A 26,643-nucleotide genomic window follows, 5' to 3' on the forward strand; every position below is an offset into this window, starting at 1 on the left:
ACTGCAGGCGATTAATTTAGGTGAACGCGGGACTGTAGTTCATATAAATCATCATATACCGAGCTGTCAAATTACTATAGTATTATTATGATATGGTGTGGGGATGTACGTCGACAAGGGAAACAAAATGAAACGCGACTCTATCGAATTTTGCATATCGAGATGCTCGACTTCAAATTACTTTCGAGCATTCCACAATAAATTAGTTTTCAAATATTATTTCATTGCTTTCAACACCTGTGTTTTATTATAGCTGGACTGCGGATGTTCATGCAAAATGAAAACTGTGTTCACTGCAAGATAGAGACTCTGCATAGGGTAAGGGAGAACAATTACTGTGGGGTACCACTCACTGTGCCTATATTAATTATACATATTTTTAAAGCATAATAAATATTAAGAAATATTAATATATATGTTATGTAGCTTTTTTTTAAATATTCATTATGCTTTAAAAATAAGTAATATTAATATAGGCACAGTAATCGGTACCCCCACAGTAATTGGATCCCTTGCCCTATATATTTATGTCTCCCCTTAATCATTTTAACAAGTCGAAAATATTGTAGTAGTATTTCCAAATTCTTGGAATATTTTCACTGTTTTAAATTTGATCGATTCATTTTCGTCATAAATGCATGAAATCCTCACTCTAAATGTAACACATTCAGTAGTACATATCTGACAGATTATTAAGCAAAATAAGAGTGAGCTAGAAGCGTTTTTAATCCAAGATTTTCTTTTACTGTTGTCAACGTGCTTACCATACAATCAACTTAAAAATAAAAATGCTTGCAATCGCGTGGAAGACTCTGCATGTATGCAGAAGAAAAGAAAAGAAAACAAAATGAAAAAAATTATTATACATAGGGAATGGTAAATTGGTTTTGAGAAAAGTGGGAGAGAAAGTTGTAATAGTTAATTGTCTACAGATTTTCTTTTGCAACTTGAGGAAAAACACAGCAATGTGATCGTTGTTTGCACTGTCCTCAACCCCTTCCGCAACTACCATACTACAAGAGCTATAAGAACTCCAATGATCAAGTAAGTGGTATCAGTTCTTAGTTGTTTCCTTGAGCAAAGACACCATCGATTCTTCAGCCGCTCGACCGGTCCAGTTACTATACTAGGTGAGTACCAAACACTGTTTGTTAACATCTCGAAACTACGATGACTCGGCTGTGGATCTTTATGCGACTCCTCAGTTCCATTATTTCACAAAAATGAAAATAAGAAAATTCTCAAAGATTAATAATTTCAAGGTAATTTAATTTATTTATTAATGAGTATTCGTTTATATCAAACGTGGAGGAGCGAAATGTTTTTTTCTGGGTTCTTTAAGTTTTTAATTGTTCGAAACATTTTTCTTATTTATTATTTCCTTTTCATAATATTAATGCTACGAAAGCATCAATCAACGAAGTTTCTATTCATAGTTTCTATTCCGAAGCCCATTCCTCTTCGTGGCATATGTGATTTATATCTTGTACGAAAGGAACAAATTGCAAAATATATGCTCAATACGCTTTCACTGAGTTAAGGTGTTGGGAATTTAGTTAATTGCATTGATTACACTATTGAACACTTCGCAAATTTTGTTTGACTGCAATCAGTTGCAGTAATCGTTTTTTGTTTTGGATTGCCATTGTATTGCAAAAGCTTTTGCAAATCCATAATTTGCATATCTACATATTTGTAATTGAAACTAGATAGAATTTTCAGAATTATTTAAGGTATTGTTATGCTTTATGAAAGTTGACAGCTGATTATTATCCGAAAATAAAAAATATTATAATTACATTTTCAATTTTGCAATCATCACAAATAAACTTTAAATTGGATCAGGAACTTTCTATGCAGTTAAGACCCTTGTTTGAGACAATAATTTTCCGTGCCATTGACCATTTTCAATATAAAAATTGTTATTTAGCTTTCCAAGGGATTAATCAAACAGATCACTGCTATCTTGAACAAAAACTTTTTCTGACCATTTGCAAAAGGTACTCTGAATGTGGTGATTATAAAACGCACTGTGCAGTATTACTCACGTTTGAAACATTTACTGAGAAAGTCAATTCCTTGACATATATTCATAATTTTTTTCTAAATCTCAATAGAATGGTTTCTCGTGGGTATGAATGAAGTAAATGAATGCATTCACGCATTTACCACTCCTCCGATTGTGTCTGAAATATAGTATAACGGATCGAAGTGTAAAGTCTGAAGTATGAAATCCTTTCTTTGGTGCGTTTACCTTTTGCCGCAGTGCGTTTTTCTGTTTCGCAATAGCGGAATTTTAGTACCTGCCTTTCGTCGTATTTTTAGTCATAAAATTGGTCCACGAACCCCTTTCGCAAGCCGGAATATTTCAGTTTTTCAGTTAACTAGTTTATTGCAGCTGCGTTATATTATGTCGCGTTAATTACACGCCGTGTCGGCCATAAATCATCGCGCAACCGAAAATGGGGTGATACTTCATTCAGACATACTGCAAAATTACAGGAATTTAAAATTTTGTTATTAGAAAAAAATCGAACTATTAATCAATAGTCTCACGATGCACTTTAGCATTCATTAGCATCAATATATATGTTATGCATTTTATGCATTTATAAAAATATTGTATGCATTTATAACAAAAATTCGTGACTGATATACAGGATAGTGAAAGTATGGGAAGAATATAAAAATATTGTTAGATTAGTAAATAGATTAATATTGTAATATTTTCAGTTTTCTGAAACTATTGGAAGAAGAAATTCCGTTTTTAATTAACCCCTGTTTCTTACAAATAACGCAGACAATGTTTATGTTGCATAAAAATTCGCAGTTTGCGGATTAATATCCAAATTGTGAAGTACTAAACAACATGGATTATTAACAAAAATGATTCGTACTTTTGTTTCATTTGCATCACAAGGAATGTTTATCGAAAGACATTACTACAACAATTCTCCTATTTCAGCTTTCATGGAACCAATTACAAGAGTAGAGATTTGCATGAAGGTTCCTAATACATTACTAACATTGTTTAACAAATTTGAACTATTTTTCGGATTTGTAATTTTGAATACCTAACCGAAAAGTAAATTGAAATGATTTGAACAGATTTTAGGTGTCTTTACCACGTGACTCATTATTTAAACATATCTTCGTACTAACACTGCAATACTAAACTGCATCCTCTTAATTCAAAGAATTCCTGGAACACTATCACGTAAATCAAAGCTGTATAAACATTACTTTTAAAGCACAAAATGTCTTCGAAGTTAGGAATTGTTTTTGGAAAAGAATTCTCTCAGAAACTACACACGTGCGAATTAAAAAGAGTCTAGAGTAAGGGATCCAATTACTGTGGGGGTACCCATTACTGTGCCTACATTAATTAACTAACAATAAATCATTCCGAGTAATGTAGGGTAAGGGACACAGTTATTGTGGGGGTACCAATTACTGTGCCTGTATTAATTATACTTATTAGTAAAACATGATGGATATTAAAAAGGAGTTTTTTTTCATTAAAATCAGTTAATCGAAGATCTTTCGAAAACATTTACCCAAAGTCAGTTACGTGTTTTGAACAGTGTATCGGATCGGATTCGAAAGGGTATCGGACAAAAAAAAACCGTTTCTCGTTGAAGAAACTTTGCCTTATTTTAACACGCGCGTAGAATCGCACGTAGCCGCAGATAAGATCTGCCAGCGGCGGCTTAATTATGCGCTCACATACTGCTGCTTTTCAGAGCGCGACGGAACTAGACTTTTGGTTTTGAACCGGCGGCAGTAATTGCGACAGAGTTGCGCCGGAAAGGTGGAACGTGCGTCATGAATATTTTACGTCAATCCGGAATTTCGTAAAGAGACATGCAATCAATATTCCCCAGAGTTTGTATACGAATTAATCCCGTTAGGCGCGACTATTCGATTATGATCCTGACCGATTGCGCAACCTGACATATTTATTTCGTATCGGGTAAAATGAAAGTAAATACCTTGCGAAACGAACGATGAAATTTCTTGCCGCCCTGTTCCGCGAACCGAACGTTACCGATCAAAATGATAGTGATATTGACATTGTTTTCATAGCGTTTCTGAAACCACTAGTATTGTGTATCCTTTGCTGACAAAGTCGCTGAAATATTCACATAGTGTAGAACTGTAACATTATCTTTTACGTGTGACAAATTGATAAAAGGTTTTTAAAAAGATGATATGATTGCGTCTTATGTCACCGTTTAGTTAAAACACGTACATCAAATTATTAGTTTCGTAATGCACTACACATGATTATTGTGCTGTTATGTTAATTGTGTTCGTTGTGAAAAATTTATTATATTAGGTATACAGATTAATTCGTTAATTTATTAATTGTTTACAAACAGTACATTTTACTCTGCAAAATAATCTTCATCACTTTCTATGCATTTTCTTCGTCTTGCAATAGGTCAACCAATCATGGTAGTGGTTGAAAGTTTTGGGTTCAAACTAAAGCAACAAATGATTAACTGTGAAAGCCACGAATTACTTTGTACAATTAATGACAAACATAATGACATTAATGACATTATTAATGACATTTTGATTGACTGATTTATTTCAATTGAGTAATTTCGTTTATAATTTACCGTTTACGCTATTCAAGATCAAGCGACGGTAGGTCAAGGAGAATTCTTCTTAATGTTATGGTCACGCACTATGGCACTATGTATCTAAATTGGTATCAATTAGAGTCGAATTAGAATTAAGACGAAACATTGACTCCCTTTAAATGTAGGACTCAGAAATGACGGCATTAACTTTTCAATTTGAAAAATATAAAAATAGTGCAATTTCTTAGTTTTTCCTTAAAGTATTCTCTTAAATTGTATACAAAATTACAGACACCTTTACTGTAAAATTTATGTGCAAATAAATTTGTAGTCGAATAGGTTCGCATACTCTTCAACTCCTCGCTGTACGATTTTTTTCCTCCGTGTATCTACATTTTCTATAACACATTGACTGCCATATTCATGACTCGATATTATGTAGCAAGGGATCAAACATAATTCAGGCGTGTTCATATGTCAATAATGTTAAAAACATACAGGGTGCGGCCGAATAACATGTACAAGCGGACACGAGGTGATACCTTCTGGAAAAATAAGGAAAATATGTAGAATAATATTTTTTCATCCGAAGCTTCGTTGTCGAGAAAATCGATTTTGATAATGTAGCGAATACGCGTGCTGTTAGATAGGAATCGTCTCACGCGTCTGATCATGACCAACCAATTCTACTTCCTGCATATACTGAAGCACGCGAACCCGACGGATCTTGAAACTTGATTTTTTCGAAAAGAGAATGGCGTTAAACAACAAAATGTTATTCCTTTTTTTAAATTTATTTTTACATGTAGAATCATCCCCCGTCCGCTTGTACAATACAACACTGTATTGAAATCCGAAAAAATTCCCAAACCTGAAAATTCGATTTCATGTAAAATCTTAAATTTTAAATTCCTTAAAATCTAAGTACACCAAATGTCTAAAATAACCTTCCATTATGAAAGAAAACGTATAATTGCAACGCGTTACCATCGCTATCTTGACAACCCTAACATCCCCAAAATTTTCTGTCCACAAAAGCAGTTGATCCCGAACGCAGGGCCATCCAAAGATCTGAAGGATGAAGAAAATAGTGCTACTGTTAAGCTGTCTTTGCCTAGCACACGGTGGTCCAACGAAAAAGCAAGTGTTAGACCCGCAATTAGGTGGTTACGACTACGAGTATGCCCAACGTGGACCATCATTAGGCTTGGCGGACTCGGCAGCATATTTGGACGCGGAACCAGGACTACCAGCAGCGGCGATAGCTCCGGCTCGAGGTCCTTTAAAACCAGGATTTAGCGTGGGCGGACCTTTGTCCAGCATCGCGAAAGGTGCAGCGGAGCAGGCTCACACTCAGTTGAGCAACCAGCAACAGGCTGCGGGACAGGCAGCGTACGTTGCGAAAAACACGCTGGCGCAAGCGGCGGCTGCCTCGGCCGCCACTGCAGCCGCTGCACTCGCCGGCAAGCAGATCGTGGTGCAGGGTCTGGAGCAGCAATCGAGGGACGCCCACGTGGCGGTGGACGGCGAGAATCTACAGTTGCAGCAGGCGGAACGCTCGGCGAATGCAGCGCGCACTACCGCGAAGCAGGCGATGCACCAGCTGCAGGCAAGTGCCGAAAAAAGAACTACAGCAGTGCACGGTTAAATTAAAAATCTCCAGGGTTACATAGTCAGCTCCACCCTTCTCCCAAGTGCCTTGAGCTCGGCGAAGCTACCTCAGTACTTCTCAGCAGTGTGCAATGCTACTACTGGAGAAGGTAGTCAGGGAATAAAGAAAATTTGAATTTGCGCCTTACCTTTATAATTGTGCCACCACGACCGAGATTATTCTGATTAAAATGAGCCCAAACACGAGGTAAATCGGACTGATTTTACCGATATAACATGGAGCAATCTATAGCTTAACTATGTATTCAGCCATGTGTGGTATTTACTGATACATAATATTATTAATTGTGTATTGCCAACACTCGAGTCGCTACCCCCACGCTCCGATTCGTGCGACTAACGGTACCACTACCGGCTAGCGGTTCGCGCGTGGGTAGCTCGTGAGCTCGTAATTGAATGGATAAAAATAGTCCGATTTATCTCGTGTTTGGACTTGTTTTAATCGGAAGAATCTCGGCTATCTTTTAGTACTACAATTATAAAGGTAAGGCGACAACTACAGAAAATGAAAGTTTCTTTACTGCATATTTATTCTGTTCTGTACGTGCTACGTCTATCTCGCTTCTGCTCGTTGTGTCGATTCTCTCACATTATCGAGCCAGTCGACAGTCGATTCGAGTCAGTTTTTTGCGAAACAAGATATCCTGCTCGCGGGAATTTACCTGCTGGCTCTCGAACTGATGTAAATTTAACCGACCACTACTGTATTGTTTATAAGCAATCATAATTCGTTCAGAAGTACAATATTTATCGTACGACTTTTTTCATTATGGTTATAAAAGTTATGGTCTCTGTTTGCAGGTGATCACGGCAGCTTTGAACGCAGCCCAGACTACGGCGGACCGCGCCGCACTAGCTGCGGCTGAGGCTGCGGCTGAATTGGCTGCACAAACCACTATGCTGGGCCAGGCTAAGGCGCGAGCTGAAACCGTCGACGAGCAGCTATCTGCTGCACGTTTAGACTACGACAGCACGGAAAATGCAGCGGAGAAGGCCGCGACCGCAGCCGCAGCCGCGCAGAACAATGCACAAGCTGCGGCTGCCAGCGTGGCCGACAGTGCAGGCAACTCTGCGCTTTTGAGTCATCAACCCGTAGAAGCTACGCCGCCAGTTAAACTATCACAGAGCAGCCCTCTTAGACAGCCCATCCTCGTCGACCCTCACGAAGGTCTTCAAGAATCTGCCCTCCTCTCTGGGGGAGCCCTCAAACAATCTGCTGGCCTCCTTTCAGCTGGTGCACTCAAAGAGTCAGGCGGTCTCCTCGCGTCTGAACCTCTTGGACCCGGCCCCCTTCAAGGTTCAGGCCCTCTTCTCGGACAAGGACAGCTACTAGGTGGTCATCTTCAAGGTCCTCTTCAAGGTCCTCTTCAAGGTCCTCTTCAAGGACCCCTTCACGGTCCCCTTCAAGGTCCCCTTCAAGGTCCCCTTCAAGGCCCTCTTCTTGGACCCGGCTCACTACAGGAAGCTGGCCACCTTCGAGGGCCCTCGGGTCTTCTAGCATCCGCTGCTTTGCAGAAAGCCGGTGGACTTGGAGGTCTTGGAGGTCTTGGAGGTCTCGATGAACGTGGTGCTCTCCTAGCTTCCGCCGGGCCTGCGGAAGCAGCCGGTCTTCACGCATCCAATGGACTCTATCGATCCGAACTGATTAGTCTAGCTAACTCCTTACCAGCTGATGGCTACGATGTCAAAGGCTACCGTTACTAGCTTCCCTTCTGATTCGACGCTCCAGTGGAATCTAATTGTCGCTCCTTAACACATTGTTGACTGGAGACGCCGATTAGCGTCTTTTGTTCTTCGGACATTGCCGGTCAGAGACGCTGATCAGCAATTCTCAGTTTGAGAATGTTATTTAACGGGTGGTAGCTTTCAATCCTCAGATGTTGGTGACCTGGAAGGTCCGGATTAGGGTTTGGTCAAGTCTACTGTACCTCAATTTGTACGATTCTGGTGAAAACCGGTGAGCACTTCATTGCAACCGGTCGACAATGTGTTAAGGTAGTTTTGTATTGTTCGCGTGGACACGGAGCGTATTCGTTCAGCATTGATTAGGGTTTTAGAGAGTATTCTATATTAGGGTGTGTATACATTTGTTGCTTATCGTCGTTGCGTGTTTGTGTATTTTTTAATCACAGTTTGATACACAACGGTGCGACGTGTAGGATGTAACAAGTGGATGCGCATTCTTATTCTTCTTATCCTTCGCGAGAATGTTGGATAACAAGACTGGTGTTTATACGTGTCTATGCAGGTACAATGCGAAATAAGTAACCATCTTTATTGAAGTTTATCAAAGATTATTCAACGGCTGAACGGATACGTTCCGTGTCTGTGTGTATAATGTAAATCTACTATTCGGAAGTACCGGAGTACCGTTGTGTTTCATATGTCAGACTGTGAAATAAAACGTTGATGATACCACCAACTCCGGATTTGATATCCAACTTTGAATCGCGTCGTCTTAATTCTCCTCATTTCAACGGGAAACAACACGGTCGATGTACAGGAGGTTTACGCGTTCTGCATAGGACGAAGAAATTAATTTATGAACACTGTTACTTTTTCATCATTATTTCGTGTAAGATCGTATTTCATCGACAGGCATCGACTTTTCATTGAGGATTGAAAATTCCTTGAAGCTAGTATTCAAATTTTGGAAAATGTTCATTGATACTTAAGACGCGAGTATCTCCGCTGTTATTACTAACGTAGACGGTATCAATAATTATACTCAGTAATCGGTACAATATTAAACGATATCATCTTCAAAATGTATTTGGCAAACAATTGTGGATTTATTTGATATTACAAATTAAATACACATTCTTCGTAAGTTAATTTGTAGAAATGTTTTTTGGAGATTACAGTTAGTGACCATCAAAGACGGCCAATAGTATTTCTACATTTCTCTAGGCATGAAGTTAAAATGTGAAAGGTCATCTTCTTCTCTCTCTCTCTTTCTCTCTCTGGCTCCTACCTCTCATTTCTCTCTGTTTGAAAATAATTCTCATAAATAAATTCTCTTCACTTAGATGAACCAGTAGTCACAAACAGATAGGTACAATAAGACACAGATTGATGTTTGGATTATGACTCGGTAAATGGTCTGTAGTTAGGCAAACATTTCTTTTATACAACAATGTAGACCCTTTCCCCTGTTTTCATACTCCGAATAGTCCGAAAAGTCTACCCTTTCACTATCATCCACGTAAGGACAATACGAGACATCACAGTTGAATAGACTATGTTACATTTTCGATGTTTAAATGCACACCCCCCTTTGCCAGTAGAACTATAGAACCACCTACATATTCAAGGGAATCTGGTGTGTCTGGTGTAAATTTTATCCTATGATTGAGCAGCGCAATTATTACAGCGACTTTCACTTGGACCATTCCAAATCGTAAACCTATAAGAAAGCAACACAAATCAAAATTATTCATTCGAAAATATTTTCGAAGATTTTCGGTACACGATGCCTACCTATGCATATCCGTGGCCCCTCCCCAAAAGGCAGGTAAACGTACGGATGTCTAGATTTAATATTTTCCTCACTGAAACGTTCTGGATCAAACTTCTCTGGTTCTGGAAATATATTCGGATCCCAATGAAGACCATACGTAGGTATTACAACAGAAGTTCCCGCAGGTATGGTCACGTTTGTGGTATCCAACGTCCTTTCCTTCGTACAGATACGATTTATAAAGGCAAGCGCCGGATATTTCCTCAGAGTTTCTAGACAAAAGGAATTTTTATCTTAACTTCAACTCAATTTTCTAAACACTCGACAGCTATTGAATATTATTAAGTTTACAAATTCATTCGTAACCTTCACAATCATTGTAACATTATTTTAAATGCCAATCTTTTAACCCGGTACTGAAGATTTATTTATTGCTTGTAAAATGAGCCAAGTGCATAGACAGTGATGGAGATTATTTTTCTTTAGAGAGTAGAATGTATTTTAATTGTTTGTAAGTAATCGTACTAATGCTACAACTAGAGCTACGAACTAATTTGTACATGGAGCGTTTCAAAATCTACCAATCACATCTAAGGATACAGTGAAATCTCGTTGTATGTCAGTGCCAACCTCACGTTTCCAAGTCAATGGAAAACCTCACACCATCGCGGTGAGTGGTCGAATCTCCTTCCTTCCGTTTGAACGTCAGTCACATTTTTATGTCATAGGTTTCTTATGACTTTCACGCGGGATGGCTCTTAGGTTTCCAGCGTGCCCTATGTATTTCAAATGGGACGCTCGGCGAGAACGGCAGTACTAACATACAACGAGATTTCACTGTATACCGAAAATTTAAATTTAAATTAAACATTTCGATAGCAGCTACATTTTTAATCGTGAGCTAATAATAAATCATTCTGAGTAATATTATCTAATAATTACTTTTGAGATTATCGTTTAGAATAAAATTTCAAAGCTTCCTTTTAACATTAAGGAATATGTGACAAACAGATACGCCGAGATAAATCTAATTCTAAACTTTGATGAAAAACGAGCATTATGCATTTGTACATGTGCAGTTTCTACAGTGCAGCATTTGTACATGTGCAGTACATTCTGCGTCCGAAGCATGACGTTAAACCCAATTACGCTAAAATTAGCATACCAACCTAAGGTCACCTTATTCAGATACGGCATGTCGTTCAGAGCAGTATATGTAATATCGCCGTGTTTTTTAATAGCATTTCGAATCTCATCTCGCACTTTATCTTGAATATCTTGATGTTTCGCTAATTCGTATAAACAGAACGTGACTGTCGTCGAAGATGTCTCGAATCCAGCTAAATAAAAGATATAAGCTTGGCCCGTAGCCTCTGCGAGCGTCAATTTGTTGTGCACAATATCTAGAAAGCATAAATAATGAAAAGGATAATTAATGCGTGGCTCAAATCGCGGAGCCACACGATCATACTTCTAGTATATCGCATATACAGTGGCTAGTCGATAATTGTGCAAAACACGGACCCGGCCAGGGACAATTACACTGTCCAACACCAGAAAAATTTTGCGATACCTGTTGGGTGATTCTTATACACTTTGTCATCCTAAAACCGAATCTGAAAGTAGAATTGCTCCATCACGCAACGTTTTCGAAAAATTTTGGTTTTTGTAAAAATGCCCGATTTTGATACGAAACGACGTGTTACGCAAAAACTAAACACGCGAGAAAGTTCAAATTTGAGTCAAGAGATAGAAGGGACTCTCCTCTACATATTCATATAGTCAATTATATTTTTATGGACTTCCTAATAGTTGTAAATGGTTGTTAAAGTTTGAAAATGTGCCGACGCGGGTACTTTGTACGCTCTATTTTTGTATTTATGTGAAAAATCCTTTATCTAGCAGGAATTTACTATACAGAAATGCATTCTACAGACATTTCTGGTAAAGAAACCATTCACGAAAAGTATTTGGTTCCCTTAATGTACGAGAAGGATCAGAAAATGTTAATTGACAGCGTGTGCGCGACGCGTTCGCGCCAGACGGCCATTGCAGCCTTTTCGCGACTCGCCAGGGCCGTCGCTATGCGTAGTCGACGTTGGTACCACTCATGTATGTCTTTGCTTACTATTTACATACATTTTTTTTGTCTTTTTGGGTGCCAATCATTACAAAAGATTATAAAAATACGAGTTATATTCACATTTCATTGTGGAAATGCTTAATAAAGAAAATTGAATACAAAAACTTACCTATTTCTGATGTAAACAAATTTAAAATGTTTCCACCTTGCTTGACGTTTGTTCCTGGTATCCCGATTTTCAATAATAAGTGTCCAGCAGTAATCAGCAAGCATCCGCACATAAGTCTTTTCCTTTGTAACGTTTTTCCATTGTTGAAATATCTTGATGAAAGATTAATGCTGGAATTGTATTCCTTGTTTTGATTTTAAAATAATTTCGTCATGAATAGAACAAAAACAGTCCGGCTGATTTATACACTTCCGCGAGATTTTATCGATTTAATATAGAGCGATCTATGTCTTAATTATGTACTTCGATCAATAAAATCGATAAAAATAGTCCCATTTACATAGTGTTTGGACTTATTTTAATCGGAAGAATCTTGAATGTCCATTGGTATTACAATTATAAAGATAACACAACAATTACTGAAAATAAAATTTTCCAGTCACCGCATTGCTGGAGTCAATTTTCTTTATTAAGCATTTCCACAATGAAATGTGAATATAACTCGTATTTTTATAATCTTTTGTAATGATTGGCACCCAAAAAGACAAAAAAAAATGTATTTAATTAAGCATAGTAAGCAAAGACATACTTGAGTGGTACCAGCGTCGACTACGCATAGCGACAGCCCTGGCGAGTCGCGAAAAGGCTGCAATGGCCGTCTGGCGCGAACGCGTCGCGCACACGCTGTCAATTAACATTTTCTGATCCTTCTCGTACATTAAGGGAACCAAATACTTTTCGTGAATGGTTTCTTTACCAGAAATGTCTGTAGAATGCATTCCTGTATAGTAAATTCCTGCTAGATAAAGGATTTTTCACATAAATACAAAAATAGAGCGTACAAAGTACCCGCGTCGGCACATTTTCAAACTTTAACAACCATTTACAACTATTAGGAAGTCCATAAAAATATAATTGACTACATGAATATGTAGAGGAGAGTCCCCTCTATCTCTTGACTCAAATTTGAACTTCCTCGCGTATTTAGTTTTTGCGTAACACGTCGTTTCGTATCAAAATCGGGCATTTTTACAAAAACCAAAATTTTTCGAAAACGTTGCGTGATGGAGCAATTCTACTTTCAGATTCGGTTTTAGGATGACAAATTGTATAAGAATCACCCAACAGGTATTGCAAAATTCGAAAAAAGTTTAATTTTGTTGGACAGTGTTATCGGCTAGATATTTGGGATATATATCCCAAATAAATTTTCATGTTTTTCTTTTTTGAGTAGAAACTGTTGCCCGCGCTGAAATATCCGCAGCTCGATGAAAATTGGCAGATCGATAGGGTATAGAGAAGTGACCGACAAAGCCATCAAATTTTATTCGATACCGCCGCGCCGCGAGGAATCTGACAGGGTCCGGTTTCTTTTTCACAGCACCTCGTACACCGTTCATTAATAAGAATGTGACCATTACTTGCATCAGCCTTTTGATTTACGGAATCGTCGTCTGGATCAACGTATCCGTCTCTCATCAGTTGCATCAACAAGTTCACAAAATCTTTCCTGACGATATTGTGGGATTCCCGGTACTGTACTGTGTCCCGAAACAGGGTAGTGAAAAATTTGGTGACGCTCCGCTCGGTGTACGGCATCGAAAATAAATCGAACACCTGCGGCGCAAAAGCAATAAGACTGTTCCAAAGAGGTTTCGGTCTGAATATCCTTTTCGCCCAAAAGTGACACTCGTTGTTCGGATTGTTAATACTGTCGCAAGTTATTCCGAACGCAGCCGACATGATGACGTCAACGGAATATCTGCAAAACAAGCCGATCAACTTCGGTGTCTAAAAACCTGTCGAAAAGATGTATGGAGACATAAGAATCAGCTTAGAAACGAAGAAAAACTAAATCACGTGTCTGAAGCTTCTCTTTTACTTACAAACAATCCTGCACACTCTTCGAAAATGGCCTACACGAAATTAACACTAGACCTACGGAGTACTAAAAGCGACTATTTTACATTACATCATAAAAACATCAAGAATTTGTTCATTCATATTATTGACCTTTTTATTATGGTACATGTTCAAAGAGACAAACTCGTTAAATAATCCCTTGTGATTGCATCTTTACAATCACAATAATCGTAAATTAACCCTCAATTAACTACGTAATTGATGATATTGATGATAATTCACTGCTGCATTTATCAATTTATGAAAACATATCTTTAAAGGTACTTCTTGCAGGCACATTAATCTCTTTATTGTTCCTACTGCGATAAGTATCAATTTAATTAGTTCGTCAGAAACTGAATAATTGAATGACGATTTTGATACTCTGGGTCAAAGTAAATCCAGACTCCGCTGTTCGAGGGTGAAAACATTTGGAATCCGCCGTTTTGTCGAGTTCCGTAGTTCTAGTGATAAAGAATTGCTATATTGCCACCAAAGAATCTTTTTTCTAATTGTGAAATTGTGTTTTTAAACCACTGTAATTCCATGTGGAAAAATCTTACAATCTTCTGTTTGTACTAATTTTAAGATCCTCTTTTTTTATTTTGATGATTAAAGAAATTTAATCTAATTTTCTTGAAATGTTTGGCGGAACTTTCGAACAACCCTCCGTAACCGCTTACCTTGTGAAAATGTCTTTCACGTCGATCGATTCTTTCAATTCGGCTTTGCGACTAAGAAATTTGGCCAACGTGTCTCCGGTCTCTTTCATAATCGGAAATATTTGTTTGATCTTTCCGGACGTGAAAGTCGGCGTCAATTTGATCCTTAGGTGCCTCCACTTTACCCCACGCATTTGGACTAGATTGCCCGACAATGGGTCTGTGTCCGGGTTGCAAAATACTCCGCGATCGTGGAAGTTCGCGAATTCCTTCGTTAATATATTTCGGATTAAGTCGGGATCGTTCACTATCAAATATGGCTTGTGCAACATGTATATGCCGACAAGGCGATGCTTCCTGTTCCGTTCGTACACATTTTTGAAGAATTCACCTACGAAATAAGAATTTCTTCGTTAACGCGCATGTCATAAAACGGGTTGCGCTAATGGTATACGCTCGCAAAGACGCCATTGTAGATTGCGGATGCACGAGGAATAATAGAATTGGAAATTTGTCTTGTACATATGAACAAAAAATTTCAAGAAAAAAATGTTAGGTTCGTATTTCTAGTCCCTAAAGCTGCAAACAAATAATCCAATCGATTATTTAAGCGACAAATGATCATATTTTTGATTCAGTAGATAAAATGTTCACATGCAATTTAGTTATACGATGAAAATATTTTTGATACTTTAAGAAAAATCTATTTTCAACAATATTTTGTCCTTCGCTCGCAAAGGTTTTTATTGCGTTCCTATGATCTCTTGTAGATTAAAATTTGGTGGAATTTTATTATAATTTGATACGATTCTTTGAATATTTACCATATGATATTTTACCAGTCAGAAGTGGCATCATGTTACCGACAAGGAACGTTGGCTCCATATTATACACTCCCGTCTTACGCCAGAAAGTAAAGACGGAAAGTTTATAATATATGTATAACCCAGTGATTATGAAAATCGCTGCACCCAAAATGTTGGATATCAACCATGACGTCAGTAACATTGTGATTAATTATCTGCACTCTGCAATACGTGAAATCAACATTTATTTTTTAACATGCAAGGTGTCCCAAAAATGTTGTACTTCCTTGAAAGGGAAGGTTCCTGGGGTCATTCGATGTAACTTTTTCCTTCGCGAAAATGTTCTCTGCGGCTTTTCCGGCTCGGCCAATGCCAACGTCGCGCTCAGTGGGATCCATCGCTGAGGTGGAATCCCTCCGCTGTAGCCGCGCTCGAAACAAAGCACCGGAGAACATTTTTGCAAAGGAAAAAGTTACTTCAAATGATCCCAGTAACCTCCCCTTTCAATGAAGTACAACATTTTTGGGACACCCTGTATATATTGTCACGAACGGTGGTTCGACCGCCAACGAATAAACACTCAGATAAAGAATTATTAGGGAAATCCAATGATGTCACGGGAGGAGAAATAAAAATAGGGATTAAGATAAGCACCATAATATAAGTAAGCATCAACCACTATATACAGGGTGGCCCACATAACTCTGAACAGCTCAATATCTCGAAAACTATGCCATCGATTTTAAAGTTCTTAGCCTTAAATTGCATGGAATTGAAGGGCCTTTCTGACTACATAAACGTGAAGTGGCCGTGAATTTTAAATGGAACCCCCTATAAAATGTTACATATTTAGATTCTACCGGAAAAAACAAGTCAATTTTGTCTCAAACATTTTTTTGTCAGATACTTCCATGATGAGATATAACAGTTTGAAGTTTCGAGTTGTAGGTACTTGAAGCGCTCGGAAATAGCGTTATGGAATTATACGCGCTTCATAATTTAGAAACATTTCACAATTTAGAAAAGCGGCTTAGTAAAGCTGTCACTAATGAAAATAATAGTGAAGTTAATAGGTAACAATTGAAATAGTTAAAAATCGTTATTGTTGCGTTTTTTAAAATGGAATTACATAGTATACGTTCGTTACACATTTTAATCGTATCACGAGCATCGATAATAGTATTAGCTAATTACACTTTTGCGAACATTGCATCACTGTAATACTCACTGTATTCTTTGTATATCCGCCAGCGAACTGCAGAAGGAAATCTATTCTCCTGGCATTTTATAGCGACGATTACGTAATGTGTTTTTAACTCCTGTAATCAAATAATTAAAGGGTTCGCGTGATATCGTAATACATACTCGATTATACGGGATGATACATCTAAAACAGGGTTCGCTGGCACTCTTTGTAATAATTAAATTAAATATTAACACATTCGAGACCGGCAAATTTTTACCGTTTATAATACTGAGTACCGGCGAAAATAATGAAATTCTGAAGCTGGTTCCCGCAAGCGTGTATCGCTAAAGCAAGGATTAATTAATTTATAACATTAATTAATAATTTAAATTTAAATCCAATCCCATTAATGCGCCTAATGTTGCCGCATTCAGAAACAAAAATTACAGGACGTGAATTCACAGAGTTGGGCATTACTTAGGCTAGAAAATTATTTAAATAGCGATTCGAATAAAAGATACTTAATCTTTATTCGTTATTCGAAGGTTCGAATAACATTTTCATCTTTTATCTTTATCTTTCTTCGAAAGCCTCGAATAATTTTCGCCAGCTCGATTAAAGTGACTAAACACGATATAGTTTGAACAGTGTTTAGTGATTTAATTGACGGTACGAAGCAAGTTTTGAACGTAGAAGAGGATAGCCAGTGAAAACGAAAAAGAAACATATTTTCGAGACGTTAAACTGTATATGTAAACAAAAAATATTTTCAATTATTTAAACTTGTTACACGACAAGCCCTCCCTTAAAATCGCGTCTAGTGTTCGCGATCTATGTAATACAATGTACACAGAAGACTCAGCGAAAGCGCCGAATAAAATTTTCATCTTTTATCTGTACGGTTATTTGAAGGCTACGATTAATTTTTTAAACATCTCTATTGAAGTGTATCAAAGATTATTCAACCGCTGAACTGATACGTTCCGTGTCTGTGTATATAATGTAAATCTACTATTCGGAAGTACTGGAGTACCGTTGTGTTTCATATGTCAGACTGTGAAATAAAACGTTGATGATACCACCAACTCCGGATTTGAAATCCAACTTTGAATTGCGTCGTTTTAATTCTCCTCATTTCAACGGGAAACAACATGGTCGATGTACATGACTGTGTTTCACGTGTTCTGCACAGGACGCCGTGATGTCAACGGATGAAGAAATTAATTTATGAACACTGTTACATGTTTCCATTAAGGAATATGTGACACACAGATACATTGAGATAAATCTAATGCAAAACTTTGATGAAAAACGCGCATTATACACTTGTATGGTAAATGTGCAGTTTCAGATTTACATATCTTGATGGCGATAGACCTCAGAATCGACCAATTAGGGTCAGCAGTTATAATTAACACGGAAGTAAGTCTAGTATAAGTCTAGTTAAACGTAATTATGCTAAAATCAGCATACCGACCTGAGATCACCTTAAAAAATGAGGTACGTCACTCAGAGCACTATATTTAATACCGCCGTCTTTTTCAAGAACATTTCGAATCTCATCTCGCAATTTATCTTGAATATCTTGATGTTTCGCTAATTCGTATAAACAGATCGTGACTGTCGTCGAAGATTTCTCGAATCCAGCTAAATAAAAGATATAAGCTTGGCCCGTTAATTAGAAATTATCTTTATTCGTCGAATAAATTCATTACGTGTGGAAAAGAGATAACGTAATTATTTTTATTTGACGCGTAACAAATAATTTTTTTATCTTTTATTCGCTGTTTGAAATGTCAATTTCAATAAAAATTTGTCCATCTTTACTCCTACAATTATATTATTTTATATTATATTAATTCATCCACGCGATTCTCTCTCAAACTCTATATTATTCGGAATAGTACGTTAAATAAACGTTACTCTGATTTTCAACATATTTCTGTTCCCACAGATCGATTCTTGGAACAATTATCTACAACAATAGTGTAAGGAAATAATGCTTGTTAAATGAAATATTCCTAAAATTATGCTTTAATAATTTCTTACGTAAAATATTTCTACATTTTTGTCCTTGATATTAGTTTTACTTTCAATATTTTAAATCTTAAAAAGCAACACTAAAAAAACAATATCTGTTTAATTCGAATACGTTCGTCGGAGAATGTAACATTTGATAATCGATATGGTTCCGTGATGATTCACCTTCTCACCGACGAGAATTTACTTAGTGGTCTTCTGCACCGACGAGATACCGTCGTTGGCCTTCTGTTTCTTACTTCAGCCAAAATCTATCCTAGAGGGCGGTAGAAAACACCGTATTTTTCGAGCGACACATTCTCCCGTAAGGCTGGCAGTCTTTCTAAATATCTTGTCGGTGACCTCGTCTGTGGTAAGACGATGCAGGTTCTGGTCCAGGCTAAAAATTAGACTAGAGGGCAGCACTATACTTGGAACATTAAAATCCCGGGCTCTCATTTCCTCTCTGATAACCAGTAAAGCAAGTTAGTCGACTGAAAACCGTCGACTAAATAGTCGATTGTGTGTTGCGACTAAATAGTAAGTAGTCGATGGTTTCATTTAGTCGATAGTTCCCATCACTAATATATTACGACGATACATGCATGAAAGTACGCCTTAAGCTTGCTGGGGATAGAATAGTCAGCCATTGCTACTTTATCCGAAAGACGCGTTGCGTGTGAGTAAAAATACGTTTCGTTTTCTGATTAACAAGATTGTTACTTTCCCTCTTATACATCTTGCAGAGTAGTTAATAATACAGTGTTTACCATGAGTGATAGACCAAGTAATGGTGAATATAAATATGAGCGGGATGAGAAATCCGACAAAACACGAGGTTTGTCGGACAATGAACGCGAGGAAAAGGAGCATCAAGTTGATAAAGTCGGGGAATATGTTCGTGAACTTTTGCAAGAAAAAGTTGAATTGGATTCGCAAAAATGGCCAAACGCAACCAGATTAATCGATCAAGGTAAATACTACTTTTATACTTTTCATCGAACTTTTAGGATGGCTCGTCCTTCAGTATGTTTATGTTGACATTCTTCATGATACCTTTGAGTTTATTCCTTTAGTAGCTTATACTTAATATTTCTAGAGTAGCTTAATTTTTAACGAAACTTTGATTTCTTATAAATGATTTACGTAAATTGATAGATACTCTGCTCTAAGATTAATATTTAAGGTTATAGAGCTGCGAGAAATAAAACGTAGTAATAATTCGAGTAGATGTAGATGCATAAGACTATCATATATTTTTTACAAACCTGTTTCATCGACTAGTTATACAAATGAAAGTCAGTCGGCTTGCGTTTGATTACATTGAAAATGTGTTATTTTTTAAAGCATAATGTTCAAGCAACACTAATCATTGCAACCTGTAATAATGATATTGGAAGTTTTTTGTAAAATCTAGATTTAATTTACAATGCATATTTTGCTGTTTTGAAAGATAGAATTTAGTACCATTTTGGGCTATGTAATTAAAAATAATTATTTCGTACAACAGAAATTCAGAAGACTCAAGCTATGGGAAAACCTATAAGGGATCCGAAATACGTCGACATTTATCGTGAAAAACAAATTCGTGTTTCTGTGAAAGTATTAGTACCTGTTCGAGAACACCCTAAGGTAATTATGTTTTATAATAACTATTTTGTACATTACTTACACAAAAATGATAAATACTTATACAGTTATATTATTTATAGTTCAATTTTGTTGGAAAATTGTTGGGTCCTAAAGGCAATTCTATGAAACGTTTGCAAGAGGAGACTATGTGTAAAATGGCAGTACTAGGAAGAGGATCAATGAAGGATCGTCAAAAGGTATATTTTAATTTTTCGCATTTAGCATAATATAATCAGTGTTGAAATCATTTTTATTTGAAATGAATTTCCATTTTTACATAATCTGTTGCAATTTAATGTACGTATTGAGTAATATCTGTACAAGATAAGTTTTCAAAACAATTATAGTTTCTTTTGATTAATAAATTCTAACAAATATATCCTATTTTAGGAAGCTGAGTGCCGAATGTCTCTCGACCCAAAATATGCACACCTGTCGGACGATCTACATGTTGAAATAACGGCTCTCGCGGCGCCAGCAGAGGCTTATGCTCGCATTGCGTTCGCATTAGCCGAAGTTCGGAAATATCTAATTCCCGACAACAACGACAACATACGTCAGGAGCAAATGCGGGAAATGGAGATGAACATGGCTGACGATCCTATAAACACCGATGAAAGAAGACCATCTGTGAGGGGAGTTCCAGCTGGAGGAGGTATATTGAGACCCACAGCTAGGCCCACCTTACCACGATCATCGAGAAGTGAGTGGAAAACAACGCATTTTCCACTAGAGCCAACCCTTTGCGGTCTAGAAATATTTTAACATCAACTTGATCCCGTTTTTACGATGACTAAGTTTGACTGTTTACTGAGGTGAGAGTTGCGCATTTTCCAGTTTTAAGAAATTCACACCTACAATTTCTTATACTCTAAAATGTTAATTCATCTATAGATAGATTGATCACTAAAATTAGTAAAAGTGCACTAGTACAATTAAAATTCGGAATAGTTCGAAAGGGTGTGCAATGTCATAGCTGACTTTTTTAGTGCAAAGGGTTGAAATATGATGCGAATACTATTAAAATTTTGTCGAAACGTTTAGCTGCAATACTTCCACCGCCGTCGAGTCGAGGACCAATGTCTCGGCCAGTATCAGCGAAAAGTAAAGTGTTTTCTATTTTGGATCGCGCGAGAGCCGCTATGGATCAGAGTTACGGGTAAGTTTATCGACGCTTATAGTAGCACGAGTCATCGTTGGGGGAGTTCTGTTCAATATTTGCGGATTTCTATTCGCAGCTATGAGGCCGCTACACCGCCACCGAGCAATCGTGTCGGGTCGCATCATGATTATGATTACCACGGTTCGACAAGCAGCAGCAGCCGATATGGAGATCGGCATTATAGTTCAGGGACGTCAGGGTAAGCGTAACAATCATTTTTAATCGAACGAATTCATAAACCCGCACAGTTCGCTTTATTAGCTGTAGTTTCGAGGAAAATATTTTTTAACATTTGCAATTTGCAAATATATTTTTATTTCCAACAAACTTTGGAATAGTTTTAAGAGTACTAATTTTTAGTGGGTGATATGAATCCTTGACTTTGAATTTTCAGCGATAAAAATTACGTGTTTTATTTTTTGCTATTTTACTAGTTTCTTAGCACAGGACATTGTTATCAATGAATTGATAAAGAACTGTTTTGGTGAATTATTATCAGTGAAAACGGTGTTTTATCCTCCACATTTTTTCTGTAAATATTTATTTAAGCAGAGGTGTTGTTTTGAGATTCTATTTTTATTTTTATGATTGTGTTACATTGCGGAAGGCAGTCTTGTAGTTTTAATACAACGTTCTACCGCGTCATGTATGTTTATAAATCATCTAGAGATGATATGTGTATACTTTCTTGAGGTACACATCATACGACTACGATGACGACTCCGGTCCGCACTCATCCCACGAGTACTATGAAACATCCGAGTATCCAGGTAATCTGTTCCTATTTATTCTTATTATAGTATATTCTCCCTAAAAACATTTCTAACTTATTAAGTAGAGTTCAACTGATCCGAATGCTTAGAATCGTAAATTTCTAAATAGAGATGCACACGACGTACACGATTAACATAATACATGCGACACATTCCCAAATCTATCGACTTAAATCTCTTAATAATTTCACACAGATCCATGAAATTGTTGTTCTATAAAAAATAATTAAACTCTTTGAAATACAATCATCTAATATACATATAAACAAAAATTACTGGAGCACGAGCTATTTAACAACGTATTAATATTTAAAGTCTTAAAGTGAAAATTTAAATGCATCAGAATGTTTTATTGATAAAATGTTTTAATAAGACACAGCTCCAATAACTATCTCTTTAAAGTTTCCGAAATATTTCCAACAATTTGATATTCATGGTTAAATCTTGCCAAATTAAAATAAATAGTGAGACTGCTGATGATCTTTAAACATGCATAAATGCTTCACATTTCTCAAAATAACAGACACTTTAAAATGAATGACAAAATAGATAGGAAACTTTTTGTATTGGCTACTTAAAACGATTAGAATGATTTCGCGAAGCGTACGGGTCCCAAAACTGTGTTGAAAAAATTAATTTTAATCATCGAAGGCTTTCGTATTGTATTCGTAGATATCTGTAACAATCATTCATAACGTTCATTTCTATAACATTTATTTGTAAAAATCATTCACTACTTTCACACGGTTCATACCGTAAAGTATATAATTCCTACTCTATTTTTCTTTTTCTTTGGAGATGTTTGTAGAAATGTGTACATTGGATTGTAGTTTGACATAAATCGCTTTTAAATATGTTCATAATCATTTCATCGACTTCACATTATGATTTATTTAATTTCAATCTGTTTAAGTGGTACATAATAATAATGGAGTAAACGTAAAATCACCTATATCGCTAAAAAGTTGATCTTTAGAATGGTGAACAAATTGAAAGCTGTTTTACGTTCTGAGGAATATAAAAATGATCGTGTTTGAGCACCCGTACGCCACGATTTCGTTTCCTGCGTTGAATAGAGCATCTCGAGAAGCTTGTCCGTAATATCGAACGCTAAAATAGTCATGAATGGCTTCGCATAACAGTCCGAAGTGTTAACTCAGTAATCCGTCAACCGGTTTCTCTGGATATTGACTTAAATACGGTTAAAAATAAGGGGGGGGGGGGGGCGGGAGAAAAACCGGAAACTCGATGTTAACACCTGCTTCGCGTAGTGTGTTATAAGATGGATGTAAGTAATGCAAATAAATCACTGAATGACGTTCGCAGAGGAATCATCGAGCCGCGCATGGAAATCGTACAAGACGACAACGACATCGGGCTCAAGTTCGCGCTACCGCAACGCTCCGTACTCACGACCTTCCAAGTAAAAATCCACAAACAATCTTCCTATAAATTTTCTCTTGATCTTTTCTTTCGATTAGTCTGTCTCTGTCTCTATCTCACTCTCACTCTCTTTCTCTCTGTCTCATTTGTGTTTTCCTAACTAATGAGAGGAACAGTCCTGTTTTTTTCTGACTTTATTATTTCATAGCCCTAAACCGTTGACGTGTAATCTTCCTAACGCACGACGACCTATGGTGCCTGCGATGCCAAAACCTTTAAACGACCGAGACCGTTTTTAAACGAACGGAGGCACGGAAGAGACTAACACACACACGGTAAACGACACGCAGGCAATTATTACAACTTTTCATCGTATTGCGACCAGTCAAACGAGTAAACGTATCAAATCCGACTATTTTTCATTGCCAAATTTTTACCGTTTTCTTAATGTTGTTCGATTCTTTCTACGTTCTTTTCGGCAATCGCGGCGTTCAAAGACGATTCGGATCTTGCAGGGCTAATTAAATCGAATAGACAATGTTTGAGGTACAAGAAAAATATTAGTTCTACTGAGTAAACTAGTCGTAGAATTTTGACTAAACTTTGAAGCGTTGAGTGATATGATCCTCTAACACTAAATATTTTTTATTTAATTTACCGGGTGCCATGTAAGGTAAATGTGGGTAACACGGAATATACGGACATTTTTATAATGGTAATAGTGTATTGCAGTTAGTTAAATATTGTACCGAGGGTAAATTAAATAGGTTTGTTAAGGACCGTTCAAAAATAGTTTACCACTTAATACACAAAACAGTACGTACGCGCAAAAATTATTGTTTATTATATTGAAAGGTTGATAGTGATGATGCAGAATGTTAATTTTACGTTGGTAACTACAGAAGTTTAATCAGACCGTAAAGAATTCAGTGTTTTATACATATTCGTGGGTTCAACGTGTAAGAAACACTGTAATGAATTAAAAAAAAAAATAAAACGTTTATTTATTCATATTATCTATTCAAGGAACATTCACTTGCTGTAAACGAAAGTGTTTTTATAAATTTTATTAACTGTGCATTTTATTTAAATTATCAATTTCAAAACGGTTGAATTCTTTTGCACTTAACTATATACATAAATAGAATTACGTATCGGTTGTCTTATAGTTCGCGTAGATTTCACTTAAGAAAATAATTTTTTGCTAATTTTGGCAAGCTTCCGAAGGAGAGGGTTCCGTGTAACCAGCATTTATTCTGCTCTGCAACAGCCGCACGATCGTTTTTTAACGCGCAGTGTGTCCCGATTTGACGAAGATCTGTTTCGCATACTATATTTATTTTCTGTGCTTTCTGTTCTCTAAACTCCCAGTTGTGTGTAACGAAGCCGACATGCTTTTCAGATGAGTTTATTGTGGCCGTTGGATAAAGCCGGAACACACGTAATACAATGAAAACTGTAATGAAAAATGTCACGGCGCGTTTAGTGCCGTTTTTTTCCCGCGTACGTACGATCACACGTACTCATTCGGCCCCAGACCAGAATCTGAGTTATGTCGTTGCGTTGATTGACCTCGTTCTTCTGATTCTCGACGAGGAAAGAAACAAAACGAACGAACGAAAAAAAAAAACAACAACAACAAACAAACACTATGCAATGTATTAGAAGAAAGTGACCCGCTCCTTGAAATCCTGTCCTGAAGAAATGTAACACGTCAAAAGCGGGAGGATAGAAGACCAAGAGGATCAAAACGGAAAGAAAACAAGTAAAATTGTCGAATACGCCTGTGTCGCAACGCAGCCTCTAAGCAAAAGAAAGTCAGAGCTGTGTCGGATTTATTTTCTTTCGTTTCACTTACCGAATACGATTTTTACATTTTCTTACAAGAAAGAAAAAAATTTTGAATTTTCTTACTACAGTATACGTAATATGCTTATATACGTATTATACATAATGTGCTTATATACGTATTATACGTAGTTATGCTTATATACGTATTATACGTAGTTATGCTTATACACGTATTATACGTAATATGCTTATATATGTATTATACGTAATATGCTTATAAGCGCATTATAATCAAAATGACATCATTCACAGAGCTTTTCTGTAAATATTTTGAAGATACGAATTTTTTTTGACCATGGAAATTTAACATTTCGATTGATCAAATAGTGCGGACATTGATTTACGAACGAGGAGTACATAGCTCGGACAGTCGTGTGCGTTTTAATGAATTATGTTGAGTCTAGCAATACGTGTCTAAAATGGAAGAAAGTAAAATATTGTAAATGATATCCAGTGGCAAGTGAACAGATAAATGAATATTAAAAACCATGTTACATATAGCTATGCAAATTGTATCGTAACTCATATGATCATAATGTGTATTATGTTTACGTGGCAAACAAAAAACAAACGTAATTAAAGCGACTTAGGAAGTTTAAACAACAAAAAAACAAACAAAAAAAAAACATTAAATAAATGTTAACGAACACGCACGTGCAATAACATGCGCAAAAATGCGAAGCGACGATTTTTGTAGTTTGTCTCGAAGGTATAGTTCTAACGACACTAAAAAATGTAATCTTAACCTGTAACCAGTCAATATGAGTATACAAAAAGATCGTAAAAATAATTTATGCGTAAATATTTTTCTCGATTTTAAAGTAACTATCTGTTCTTTTTTTTCTTACACATGTAATTCTCGTAAATTGAAATAAATGAAAAGAATAATGGCTCTATTGTAAGCATCATTTGAAAAAAATTTCAATTAATAATCCTGATTAATCAACACCATTATAATCTGGGAAAATATAAATAAATATATCTAGATACAACCAGCGACATTAATATTTTCCACGATTTTATGACTTCGTCGTTTTGTCAACGATTTTTAAATTGATCAGCTTAACCGCGACACAGCTAAATGTTTTTAATTTTCTTTTTTAATTCAAGCGACAATTTTGATCGAGTCTTTAAAGGTATAAACAATATGATTTGTATTAAAGCTGATATGATTTATTGTTTAAATTCTCGACGACTTTAGTTTTCGGTTATATAATTAACTTTGATTTTTATTGAAGTTTTACTGGAGGCAACTGAGGTAGTTACTTCTAACATGTTTTTTCGTGTATCCTTCT

The 26,643-nt window shown here is 36.6% G+C and overlaps 3 protein-coding genes across 8 annotated transcripts in view; 2 read left to right on the forward strand and 1 right to left on the reverse strand.

The window, feature by feature from the left end:
- Window positions 1-1,050: 1,050 nt before the first annotated feature.
- Window positions 1,051-8,682, forward strand: LOC143352604 (uncharacterized). Of its 2 annotated transcripts, XM_076785238.1 has the most exons (4): window positions 1,051-1,130; window positions 5,628-6,198; window positions 7,062-7,632; window positions 7,669-8,682. In XM_076785238.1, exons 2-4 carry the CDS (start codon window positions 5,668-5,670, stop codon window positions 7,962-7,964), a joined length of 1,398 nt encoding a protein of 465 aa, XP_076641353.1. In that variant the 5' UTR covers window positions 1,051-1,130; window positions 5,628-5,667; the 3' UTR covers window positions 7,965-8,682. The 2 variants fall into 2 exon arrangements, with proteins under 2 accessions (XP_076641353.1, XP_076641352.1); XM_076785237.1 differs by having other exon boundaries at window positions 7,062-8,682.
- Window positions 8,683-9,028: 346 nt separating this feature from the next.
- On the reverse strand, window positions 9,029-16,603 carry LOC143352603 (putative cytochrome P450 6a20). 2 transcript variants are annotated; one of them, XM_076785236.1, is made up of 8 exons: window positions 16,571-16,603; window positions 15,361-15,564; window positions 14,558-14,927; window positions 13,394-13,734; window positions 10,890-11,123; window positions 9,741-9,992; window positions 9,566-9,666; window positions 9,029-9,247 (listed from the first exon to the last, which is right to left on the reverse strand). In XM_076785236.1, exons 2-8 carry the CDS (start codon window positions 15,542-15,544, stop codon window positions 9,194-9,196), a joined length of 1,536 nt encoding a protein of 511 aa, XP_076641351.1. In that variant the 5' UTR covers window positions 15,545-15,564; window positions 16,571-16,603; the 3' UTR covers window positions 9,029-9,193. The 2 variants fall into 2 exon arrangements, with proteins under 2 accessions (XP_076641351.1, XP_076641350.1); XM_076785235.1 differs by having other exon boundaries at window positions 9,029-9,666.
- Window positions 16,604-19,110: 2,507 nt separating this feature from the next.
- LOC143352606 (KH domain-containing, RNA-binding, signal transduction-associated protein 3) overlaps window positions 19,111-26,643 on the forward strand; it is a 60,428-nt gene continuing 52,895 nt past the window's right edge. Inside the window, exons 1-11 of one of the 4 annotated variants that reach the window (XR_013081975.1) lie at window positions 19,111-19,226; window positions 19,294-19,520; window positions 20,058-20,179; window positions 20,260-20,376; window positions 20,570-20,882; window positions 21,224-21,338; window positions 21,418-21,540; window positions 22,035-22,111; window positions 23,441-23,537; window positions 23,706-23,832; window positions 24,900-24,967. Coding sequence is in view for 2 of the 4 variants with exons in the window: in XM_076785245.1 (XP_076641360.1) it covers window positions 19,153-19,226; window positions 19,294-19,520; window positions 20,058-20,179; window positions 20,260-20,376; window positions 20,570-20,882; window positions 21,224-21,338; window positions 21,418-21,540; window positions 22,035-22,111; window positions 23,441-23,537; window positions 23,706-23,796 (1,356 nt within the window). In the remaining 2 variants the exon portion in view is untranslated. Of the gene's footprint in view, window positions 19,227-19,293; window positions 19,521-20,057; window positions 20,180-20,259; window positions 20,377-20,569; window positions 20,883-21,223; window positions 21,339-21,417; window positions 21,541-22,034; window positions 22,112-23,440; window positions 23,538-23,705; window positions 24,221-24,250; window positions 24,595-24,899; window positions 26,251-26,643 lie in introns of those variants that run through there. The other 3 variants (XR_013081976.1, XM_076785245.1, XM_076785246.1) reach the window with 3 other exon arrangements.

Source organism: Halictus rubicundus, chromosome 3 (genome assembly GCF_050948215.1).
Source record: "Halictus rubicundus isolate RS-2024b chromosome 3, iyHalRubi1_principal, whole genome shotgun sequence".
Taxonomy (NCBI): Eukaryota; Metazoa; Arthropoda; class Insecta; order Hymenoptera; family Halictidae; genus Halictus; species Halictus rubicundus.